A 12,192-nucleotide genomic window follows, 5' to 3' on the forward strand; every position below is an offset into this window, starting at 1 on the left:
AAACAATTGGGCTTTAAAGCTAATTTTAATTTTTGATGAGGTAAATTATTTTTAATTTTCTTTTCATTTGGGCTTAATGTAAATTCTAGTGGGTGCACTACCATGAATTATAGTGGGTGCACATTTAAAATTCCTTAACAATTACATTAATTTTTCAAAAAAATTATGGGTGCATGTGCACCCCTTCCCTACTGAGTGGCTTCGTCCCTGTAAGGCGATGCTTAAAATTTTACTATTAATCTATTTTAAATAAACACGATTTGACTGTACATCTTTGAGCATGCAGATATGTTTTTGGTTCATTTTCTCTTGAATCTTACCGTTTCTATTTTATTAAAACATCAACATGACCTATTGATATAGATGTGGTTTAACTATTTTAATATAATTATTAAAACTGCTGATTAATTATTTAAGAGAAATATTATACAAAAAACACAAATATGATTAAAAATCATAAATATAAAAATAAAATTTCTAAAAAAATGTAAAGCAAAAAATATACCCATTATGGGAACGGACGAGATCCTCTCTCCTCTATCCACATTCTCTCTCGACCTTTCATCTCATCTGCGACTGAATCTTACTCTCCGGCGTACGGACGTCGCGTCAGAGCGCGTGCCGGAGCCGGAGGGGTCTCTTCTCCTCTGTCTCGTCTTCCTCTTTGCTCTAGGTCGTCTCTGCTCTCCCTCTCCCGATATGCTTGCTCTTCTAGGTTCGAGCTTGCGTCGCCGGTGGAAGCTTCAGTCGCGAGGAGCCGATTCAAGGTAGGGGTAGCTCTTTCTCCGGAATTGCGGTGAGGGTCCGGCGAAGTAGAGCGATCTAGAGTCGGCTTTTGAGTTTATGGAGAGATTCACTTTTCCCTTTTATGGATCTCTCGGGTTCTCTGTCGTCGAGGAGTGGTAGCAAAGGGTCTTGTCACGGTGGCTTCGGCGGTGGTCTGCAGCTGCGGGTCTGTTGCTGGTGCTCGTGCTTGTTCGGTTATGGTGGTGTTTGCTTAGGATTTCTTCGGGTCGGAGAGATTCCGATGCTTGGCTTGCCGTAACCAAGAGTTCTCTCAGGTTCTTTGAGGGCTTAGGAGACGAGGGTTGAAGGCGGATGTGATCGTGGTGAAAGTGTCCGGTCTGATTTCTTCGTGCGTGTGTTTTCCGGTTCACCTCGAGTGGTCGTCTATGGCCATGAGAGGTCTTCTTGTTGCCTCGCAACTCTTTCGGAGCTCCTGCTCCTGGCTTCCTGTTTTGTTCTTCTCCGAGAGTAGGTGACGGCTTCACTCGACGAGTTCAAGTCTCTCGCTCATCATCGTCATATCACACCCCGTGGCTCAGGGGTTGATAGTTCTTGATCAAGAAATTGGTCCTTTGGTTCTCAAAGGCCTTGGTTGCTTAGGCGGTTCTCGGGGGTCATTCGCCGCCTCAGAGTCAGCATCCAGTCGAAGCTCACATCCCGGCGCCGTGGTGATTGGTCTTGTTCCTTCTACGGTGGTGAGGCTGGCGTTTCTTGCACAGGTTTAGAGACTGCATTTCAGGAAGTGGCGGTGGAGGCAACTCATCTTTGTACAGGTTTCGTAGATGGCAGAAGCGAGTGCTTGCTCGTTTTGGGATGCGGTCAAAGTGTCGGTGGCGCTTTATACGAGCTGGCCTTGGTGGCATTCGCAAGGCATTGGTAAGTATATGATCTCTCCCCTTCGGTCGTCTTGCGCTTCATAGACAGAGAAAGTTATGAGCTTGTGGAGATCATCGGGAACTAGCTACTCCGGAAATGTCAAGGGATCTCCCGGCATCCGCGGAAACGCGGAGAACCTCACTTTCCCGAGAGTCACGTTGATGGTTGAGAACGGCTACCGATATCGAAGGATTTCAAAAAACATCTTAGCGGAATGCGCCGGGTTTAGTGGGTGGGCGAAGCTAGGTTTGTAATAGTCAGATTTCGATAATTTTGTTCAAAGCGAGCTTGTAACCGTATCTGATTCCCGATCTTTCGGGCAGATTTTATATATTAATATATTATTAAAAAAAAAAAAAAAAAAAAAAAAAAAAAAAAAAAATATACCCATTTTTTTAAGGACGGATAAGAATCTAGTTTTTTTATAAAGTTAAGATGTCAATCATGGTAAAAATTAAATGACAAAGCCTTTGAGTAGCGTCTGGTCCTCACGCGCTTCTATCTAGATCTCGCAACTCTCCTTTCCCGATTCAAAAAAGGTGGATACATCTTGTCTATCTGGCGGTCTCGTAGGTGGTCGTAGTGCTCTCCCCTTCCAATCCTTGCTCAACGAATGATACATACGAGCTCCAGTGCTTTTGGGTGGTTCTTCTTTCTAATCAAAGCAGAACGGGTGGGTTTCTGATGTGAAAACCTCCATGATTTCTCTGATGCTCTGGTGTCTCGTAGGTAGTACGGTCGATGCTTGTTGTTTGAGGATGACGGCTAACCCGCAAGTCAGCCATCAGGGCTGAGGAGAGTCTCCAATTAACAAGATTGGTTGTCGGTGTGGGCGGACCTTACAACTGAGATGGCGGTTCTTTTGTTTGTGTCTCGCCATATAAGAGAAAAAAAATCTGTACAATGGGAACACTTAGGTTTCTGAAATCCTCCTTGTGCGAGCATAATCTGATTACTTTATAGAGTAATACTGCACCTGAAATGCAATAGGATTAGAAATCCCTTTAGTGTTATTCCCAATCATTCTTTGACTCTCATCTCGTAGATTTCATTCAGTTGTGGACAAGACTTCATGTTAAGACACATTCCTTCTTATATAGCAGATCAAAATTTGATCTCTACGTCCTCAACTTGCTCTCCAATTCTTCTAAACACATTTACTGCAACTTTCCATTTTCTTTAATAGAATACTTCATTTTCAAGCAAACTCATTTTACTTTATGGAAAACGTCTATATGTCTTCAAGCATATATTTTCTTTCCTTTTTCAATCTCACACACATCATTAAACACAGACTCCAACATAACCCATCTTCATGACACACAAATGTACTATCTCCATATAGTAGTTCATGAACTGATACAAAATATTTCAGCAAACATTTTCAGGTACCATTTCGTAGAAAAATCAAAACTACTGTGGAAGGCTTCGTGTGTTTGTTGTGCAGTGTACCATTCAAATGTTGTGCGGTGTTAAGGTAACCCTGTGTAGAAATCACTCATTTGGAAGAGTCGGAATTATATTCATAAAATAAGTATCACAAACATGGTTTTCCCAACTTAAGTTCTCAACCGCGCCTGCTAATTAATAAAATAGCAAAGGACTACTCATCATTTTTTTACAAAATACTACTATTCATAAATCATAGTGAAAATATTCGAGACTATTTTTGTTCTTTTTATACATCATATTGTACATTTTAATGGTATAGTCGACTTGATCAAAAAAAAATGGTATAGTCGACATTACTTCCTAAATATATACATGCCAACATTTAGTCATTGTACAGACTATCTAAAATTGAATACGGCACTGATTTTTTTATAGTCTTATTGTCTTCTTTAATCATGAACCACTTCAGATATGAGTGAGAAGAGAGGCAGCTAGCAAAAGTCGGTTTAATTACTAAAAACCCAATAAATAATATAAACTATAGTATACTTTTTTTTTGTCAACCAAATCTCTTTTATAGAGAATGCCCAATGAGCCACTACAAGTGAAGGATTACAAAGCAATTCTTCATCATTTACAAAAAAAATTTAAACAGCCTTAGCCCACCTTATATATTGATTAGCTAAGAGCACCACCAATGAAAGATTCTAACTAAGTATTTAATAATAAAAATTAAAAAACAAAGTAAGAAATTAAGAGAAAGTAGGAGATAAGAGTAAGATAAAGTTCTAAAATTAGATCTTTTTAGAACTTCATTAGAACTTCTTTATCCACTTGGCAAGTTATGATTGGATTCTTTTTATTTAAGACAATTAGAATTAATATCATTTTATTAAATTAAAATAATAATAAAATTTCTTTAGAATCTTAAAATAAGAAACATACCAATGAGGTTGCTCTAAGGATCTAATGTGCTACGTCTGATCTCAGCCACACGTCTTCCACCGCTTCTTCTTAGCTTAACACGCGTCCCCATCTGTCAATGTAAGATGAAGAAATTTTTTATGCTCTACCACCAACAACCACGATATGCACAAATGATGTCGCCGGATTTATAAAATTTCACTTGATTGAGCGGTTTCCTCTTGATCACCCTTTGATAGACCATATATTTTACCCATTTTTAATCATGGTCTATAAGTGTTTTAAAGTGTTTTAAGATACAATTATTATGTTTTGGAGTCTATTTAGAGTATTTACAGGTTCAGGGACGTTTAGAAGAAATATGGTGATTTTGGAGTCTTTTGGAGCCTTTGGAGGTGCAGAGTTGCACAGACATGTCAGACGTTTAGCTATGGATGGAGACCTTCTGGCCGTTAGATTGATCCCATATTTTTACACAAGATATAGCTTTGAGTTAGCTTTTCAATTGCACCGGTCTCAGGTCAATCAGCATCCTGTAGCAGAAGTTATGCCCGTTTTACTGAAGAGTGGTCAGTCTGCCTCGCGAGAGGAAGCTGCCGAGAAGAGAAAGCCGCGTCGATCGATGCAGCACTATGCACGTCGATCGATGGAGATCCCAGATCGTGGGCCTTGTATATTTTATGACTGCGTGAAGCCCTAAAAGTCACAAATTACCAAAATGCCCTTGGATGACCAGAAACCCTATTTATGTCATTTCTAAGCAATTGTTGACGGCTACGCTTTTTACAGACTTTCTTTGATTCATAGTTCTCTTAGGAGAGAAGGGAGGAATTCCTATCAGAGTTCTCCTGGAACTCCATTGGTTTTCTTATCTATTTCATTTCAGTTTTACATCTATTTCATCTATGATTTCTGTGACAAACTTCATGTCTGAATAGATCACCTGTTAGGTTTAGGGTTCAGATAGGTTTGTGGGATTAGCCCCAAACTATAGATCTGCCTTGTTGTGATATTCATGATAGATTTGTATTCATTGCTTGTTTTAGAGTAATTAACTAGAACTTGATCATAGGATTGCATACTCAAGCACCCTTGTTATCCCATCCTGACATCTATCTATCATATTAGGACTGCTAGAGAGGGCTAACCGCCAATTTAGTATCTTAATAGGGCATTTCATACTCGCGCATAGGCTTGGCTAGAACCCATCGATCGATGTCCTCAACTGACTATCGATCGACGTTGGCAAAGGTGTATCGGTCGACGTCTTAATAGACCATCGATCGACACTCTCTCGTTGTCGGCATACTAACCGTTGGAACACGAGATCTAGGTTGTTAACCAGTGGTACATGCGACAGCTGATCACTGAGTTAAGCGAATGAGCTCTAACATATCATGCATGCAACAAATAGGTACCTATAGGAATTATAATCTCTAACACCTGAATAGAAACCCTAGATCTAGCAACCATCCTTCCATCAAACTACTCCTTGCCAAGCTGAACAATTACCTTGTTCATCTTGTTTATTGCTTTATTTATTACTTGCTTTATTTACTGCTTTAAAACCTATTAGCCTAGCTTAATCATATAACTATTAGATCTAATCGGTTCTTTAGCTCCTTTTGGATTCGATCTCTAAGTACTATAACTCGACCTCTTTTGATGAGAGTAACACTCTTTAGGGTAATTTGAGTGATATCACCCGTGCTTCCCCATTTCCAACCTTCATCAGCCTATGGTAGGAGTGCACCCCCCCTTTCTTCGCGAATCTCCCGAAGTAACTTTTACTATCCCACTAAGGATTGATGCACAAGGCAGGCACAATATTACCTTATCCAAAACAAGAAAATCCAGTGAAGTGAAAATGGAAGGACGTGTGTTATTAACTAGAGAGCCTTCTATTAGTTCCGATCCAAATGACCGGAAACTGATAATATCAACTCGATCGAAAATTATATATTTATGAAAAATAGTTTCGATTTGAGGTTGAAGACACAAAACAAATCCCGATTTAAACGAGAAATTATTCAAACCCAAAACAAAGAGAAAATAGAAACTCATGAAGAATAGCTTTGATTTTGGTTGAAAATCACATAGGTAGGTTTCATTTAATAGGAAAAATTACTATTTTATCCATTTCACTAACCTCCTAATTATAATAAAATTAATAGGTATAACAAAAAAAAAATTGAATCAATCATCGACGCCGTGGTTCGTTGTCATCAGCTCTGGCGTCACTCTGCTTCGTCGTCCCTCAACTCTGCTGTCATCGTTCCTTAGCTTTGCTGTCATTCTTTAGCTTCGATAATCTCCTTTAAATTCATCAAAATTTAGTTAAGATGGTCTCACTCATCAGCTCCGTTGTTGTCCAACTTCAATGAGTATGTTGTTATCGTCATCATCAAGGTCTCTCATATTCATCGTCCTTTTCTATTGGGTATTTTTTTAAAATTGTTTTGGAAGATTTTCAATTAGACTAATTGTGTTGTTTTTGATTAACTAATTTGAATGAGTTTTGTGCTTTTTGTTTCAATTTAGAGTGATTATGTTATTATGAAAGCTATTACGAACAGTCTCTCTTTGTAACCAGTGACTTGTGTTTGTTTGTTGTCAATTGCATATGTTTGTTTGTAGATCAATATTCTCTGTTTGTAGCCAATGAACACTATCTAGTGATCTTTGTACCCAATGAATTTGTTTATAAAGCTTAATTGTAACCAATTACCTCTGTTTGTTTATAGACCAATGTTCTCTGTTTTGTAGACAATGAACTATATTTGGTGACCTCTCTAACTAATAAATTTTTTTATACTTTTTTGAATTAATTTTCAAATTGAAAAATTTAGTTCCTATTCAGTAAATCTATCATGACCAGTATCTCTGTATAGTCAATGACCTTTGTTTTTTTGTTGATCAACGTTTTTTTGTCTGTAGCCAATATCTATATTTAGACCTCTATTGTGTGGTTTTTGTATGGTTTAATTTTTTTTTTAGACTGTTCATGATACATTTCTTAAATATATACTAATTTTCAAAAAAACAATTCAAATCTTGCAGATTGTTCCTAATTCATATGTCTGTGATATATCAACTTCTGACAGGTGATTCTTACGTTTTCCTGTAATGAAAAAGATTATTCAACTAAGGCTCCGAATGGTGACTGCAGTTTGGGCGGTGCAGGACAAGCGGTTCAACTGCAATGCGGCTCTAACAGTTATAAAAATTTATAGATATATAGTATATATAGAGATTTTTGTTACTGTTAACTGCAGGGCGGGGCGGAACGATGGTCACCATTCCAAACCTAAATCTTTTAGAATAGCCTGTCTTTGATACGTTCCTTGGAAGATTAAAATGCCAATTTACAAACTAAAAGTATTTGTTTATATAATAGTACCATGTAGAGAATATTTTGAAGAATCCGAGGAAAAGTCTAGATGACCAAAACGAACGTAGCTATCAATAGTAAAAAGTCAAAACAATACATAATTTTTGGTACAAGAAAAAACAATAGTATATAAGTTTTAAGGAATGAATATTTGTAACACATGTTCCAGCGCTCAGTCTTTGAAGATTGAAATCAATAAGCACTCACTTTATGATGTTTTGATCATTTCCGAAAATGTAGTAAATACATATAATTATAGATACATCCATGAACTTGTAATGGATCAAACAATTCAAAGTTTTAAAATGAAAAGAAATGACCAATTGTTGATAGAAAAGAAAAGAAATGACCAATCACATAACGTAGTACAAATAAAATTGCAACTACTATGAAAAATATAATTTTACTGTTGACAAAAACCATCTTTACTGTATATATATTGAAAATAATAATTAAATAGTAAATATAAATCATTCTTTAAAGCATCTTGTATATATATACTCACAAACCCCATAACATCTTCAATATACGCCTTCTATTCCCTTGACAACATCAAACTTTAAACCCCTATAAATAAAGAAAGGAGAAAGAGAAGAAGAATCAACAAAAAAACAGAAGCAATGTCTTATTCTTCCCTCAAATTGCCAATCTTTCTCATTCTCTCATCTCTTCTCCATGCCGCTTTAGGTACGTACACATATATCTACTGTATATATATATCTCCAATCGTTAGGACTCATGATCAAGTTCAATATGCTCTTCTCCATTTGTTTCACTAATATCTGTTCCAAATTTTTTATTTTATTTTTCAAAAATCATTCTTGGTTAGACAAGTTTTTAGTTTTTACATCATATAAGGAACCATAGATTTCACATTTTGACCAACTACATGACCGGTTTAAGATAAACCATATAATATTATCCTTTATGTTAACATTTGATGTTTAATCAGTTTATGTTTTTGGCTTTTTTATAATTATAGGGGAAGAAATCATTTGCGAGAATCTGCCCACTAGTATGTGCGCGTTCTCGATATCGGCTTCCGGGAAAAGATGTTTATTAGAGACAGCTAACGTCGCCGGAGAATACACTTGCCGGACTTCCGCGGTGGAGGTTGAAGGAATTGTAAACCACGTGGAGAGCGATGAGTGTGTAGCCGCTTGTGGTGTTGATCGGAAAACCGTAGGGATCTCCTCGGACGCAATGATGGAGCCAGGCTTCGCCGCTAAGCTTTGCTCTCCGGCTTGTTTGGATTATTGCCCTAACATTCTTGATCTTTATTTCAATCTCGCTGCCGGTGAAGGTAAGATCTTGAGCTTCTTTCTTTTTAGTCTTCATGCATACGTTGACATTTTTTTTGGTATTCTGATGAAATATTAGAATTTTTATGAATAAGGGCCATGCTTTAAAAAACTTAATTAATTAATGTATGTCCACATAAATAAATAGATAGAAACAATTAAAGGTATATATTTCCTAACTAAAAATCATATATATAACATTAGATCCATTACCTTTACGTAATTGAGGTTTCTTTGCAAAACATATGTTGAGAAATTCATATACCAAAAAGTGAAAACAAAATTGTATTTACCACATCAGGAAAAAAACTCAAAGTTATTGCCGTAAATAAAAAGTTGAATTATATATATATATATATATATATATTTATGATGTTTAATGTGGCTCATATGAATGAAGTAGAAATCCTATGCTTGTGTGTGTTTTGTGTATTTCAATATATTCCTTGTGTCGAGCCCTTTTTTTATTAGACGTACATGCATGAAACTCACTTTCATAATTCTGGTGTTTCTTACCGTCAAGGCAAGGAATTTCGGTTAGGAGCTTGATTTATCATTGTCCTATAGTTACGTACTTACGTTAATACTAATAAAATCAATGATGTAAAGTGTAAACTTGACGTAACGTACCAATTGACTACATGCAGGTGCATTTTTACCTGATCTGTGTGATGCTCAACGGACAAATCCACACCGTTCGATGATGGAAATGTTCAGTTCCGGCGGGGCTCCTGAGCCTGCTTCTGAGACTGCTCCAGGCCCTGTCTCCGACTCCTCAGCCCCTGCTCTAGCTCCGGCTGCTATGTAAAATTAATGGAATTAATTTCACGTGTGTCATGTTTATGTATAATATTTCGATTTTTGATCCATAATGAATCATATCTCTTTATATGATTTGATGCTAGCTCATCAGTTGATTCATATGAGAGAAGAGGATTCAGAGTGTGTTTGATTTGTGGTTCTGTTTCGTAACATTTCCCCATGTAATAACACTTTTTGTAATACCATTAATTGTTTTCTGTTCGTTATATATACCAGGGTCAACGATCTATTTCCCCACGATAACTATTATATAGTACCAAATATCTTCCAGAATATAACATTGTTCTATTTCACCCCAGATATAAAGTGGGTGTTATTGGTTTAAGTATTTTAATGGATTTGAAAATTCAAACCAAATTCAGTGTTATTGGGTTTATGATTTTAAAATCTATATTCAGATCTACTGTTATTAGTTTTGTGATTTTAAAATAAATTTCAAAATCTAGTGTTATTCAAAAACAAAGATTTATTTAAAATTTTGATTTGAAATTGGATTTGAGTGGATTTATGCATGTTTTTAGAGTAAAAATACAAAGGAGCAAATATTGAGTTCAACTTTGTTATTTTGATTGGATTTGTAATATTTTTTTCCAGTTCTTTACGTTTGCACAAGTTTTCACGTACATAATACGTTTTCTATTTGCTAACCCCGTCAATATCCCAAAACCTATGTATTCAGTCAATATCACTATCGTGTTCATCATTACCTGCTTCTCTCTGGGTAACCAGTGCCATGCCTAGCTTTTTAGGGGCCTAAGGCAAAACTTAAAATAATATATAAAATTATTAAAATAATTATTATGAAATTTATATAACTCATTATGCTGATACATAGATGATAGTTATTGTATATAGTATTTAGTAATGTTATGAAAAACTATAATATATAAATTTTATTCTGAAAATTAACTAAGTTAATAAGATATTAAACATTCAATATTAAAAATATGCTAAATATCTGATAAATTAATTTGACAAATAATTTTTTTTAAGTTAGAAATTTATAAGAAAAACAAAATCATATGATAAATTAAATACCTAATAATATTATGAAAATAAATTAAAATTATAATCTAAAACATTAAAGAAAAACAGTCAAAAGAAACAAGTCATGAAAATCATAACCAAATAATAACTCACTTAATTTTATGGTAAGTTCGTTAATATAACTCTTGTAAAATTAATCACATATATTTAAGCAAATAAACCAATTGAATTTTAGTAGTGAAGTCCTAAAATCTGGAAAAAGGGGCCCTTAAATTTGATTAATATGGTGGGACCTGAGGCAATTGCTTTTTTAGAAACATGGTAAGCACGGCTCTGTGGGTAACAAATGAATTCTCAACTTGTTCAATTTATAATCATCGGCAATAGTTCAAAGTTTTGAGTTATATTCTCTTGTATGTAATTAACTAGCTTTGGACCTTCCTAGCTTTGCAAGACTCTCAGACTCAAGCTTCGTCCTCTAGCTTTCGTCACTACCTTCCCTTGCTTCTCCAATTCTTCGATCTCTGCATCAATCAGGGTTAGCCTTCACGGTCAGTGATTCACATAAATATCGCAGGGTTCGATTTAATTTTTTGTTGTTGTTGCAAGATATGATTGTGGTTGCTGGGTCCGGTAGTGACCAATATTTTTGGGTTAGTTTCGGTTCAAATGAGAGTTAATTATGTGTTATTGGTTAATTGGTCTTCTATTGGTTTATAGTTAGATTTATTTAGTTTTGGTTTAATTTAGGGAGAAATAAGTATTTAATATTTTTCTATGGGGAAATAAAGCTGAAACTTTATATTCGGGGATAAATAGAATGAAATCATAGTTTGGGAGACATCTGGTGCTCTATGATAGCTTTCGTGGAGAAATACCTCGTCTACACTATATACCATGTGCAATTGCAACTTGGAATATCTCCTCATTTTCTGAAAAGTTTTGCATTACAACCGACTTTTCTCCCCATTAAAACACTATATATTTTTCATTTTTCCCTATAATTATATATATATCTTACAATAGCATGAATAAATTTTTATATATCATATTTTAATACTTATTGTTATATTTTCTTATTAATATTTCAAAATTAAAATTATTTTATTAATACTTCTAATACTATTTCTTTTTTATTATATTTGACTACATATTATTATACTTTTCAAAAATATTTTATTTTTAGTATGTTTCAAATATGATGTTTTATTGGTTTATAAAATTTTATTAATCATATTCATAGCTAATTATTAATAATATTAAGGAGTAAATAGTTAATCTTTTAAAAATAAAGTTAAGGATGATTGTTGTAGTAATATAATTTCATCCTGTTATGAATATTATGTGATGTCCATATGGAAAGTCTTAGATTTACTTGATTGTCAAGTCTACTTGTTCTCCAAGTTATACTTTGTCCCCAAGCTATTGTAATCCTATATAAAAGACTCATTATTCATGGAATAATACAAACCAATTTCTCTTTCTCTTTTCTCTACTTATAACACGTTATCAGCACAAAACTCTAGCAATCTTGAGCTAATAAGTATAGATTTTTATTCTGTTATATATTATAGCCTCTTATATATTATACTTGGCATGAACCAGTTAGACCATTTTGGTTCAGTAATAATGCAAGAAGATACATAAAGATTTATGTGAATATTCATTGAAGAACCAGAAGATTCTTACGAATAATTTGACATGTTGCTTGCT

The 12,192-nt window shown here is 34.8% G+C and overlaps 1 protein-coding gene across 1 annotated transcript; it reads left to right on the forward strand.

Moving 5' to 3' along the window:
- The first annotated feature begins 7,703 nt into the window (after positions 1-7,703).
- On the forward strand, positions 7,704-9,698 carry BNAA04G04370D. The gene is made up of 3 exons (XM_013887096.3): positions 7,704-8,056; positions 8,352-8,672; positions 9,318-9,698. Exons 1-3 carry the CDS (start codon positions 7,990-7,992, stop codon positions 9,476-9,478), a joined length of 549 nt encoding a protein of 182 aa, XP_013742550.1. The 5' UTR covers positions 7,704-7,989; the 3' UTR covers positions 9,479-9,698.
- The last annotated feature ends 2,494 nt before the right edge of the window (positions 9,699-12,192 follow it).

This window comes from Brassica napus, chromosome A4, assembly GCF_020379485.1.
Source record: "Brassica napus cultivar Da-Ae chromosome A4, Da-Ae, whole genome shotgun sequence".
Classification (NCBI taxonomy): Eukaryota; Viridiplantae; Streptophyta; class Magnoliopsida; order Brassicales; family Brassicaceae; genus Brassica; species Brassica napus.

Bases quoted from the DNA above. Each gene is read 5' to 3' on its own strand.
- BNAA04G04370D (XM_013887096.3), top strand. From the start codon at position 7,990: ATGTCTTATTCTTCCCTCAAATTGCCAATCTTTCTCATTCTCTCATCT. The intron at 8,057-8,351 runs GTACGTACACAT...TTATAATTATAG, and splicing joins TCTTCTCCATGCCGCTTTAG to GGGAAGAAATCATTTGCGAG. The intron at 8,673-9,317 runs GTAAGATCTTGA...GACTACATGCAG, and splicing joins CAATCTCGCTGCCGGTGAAG to GTGCATTTTTACCTGATCTG.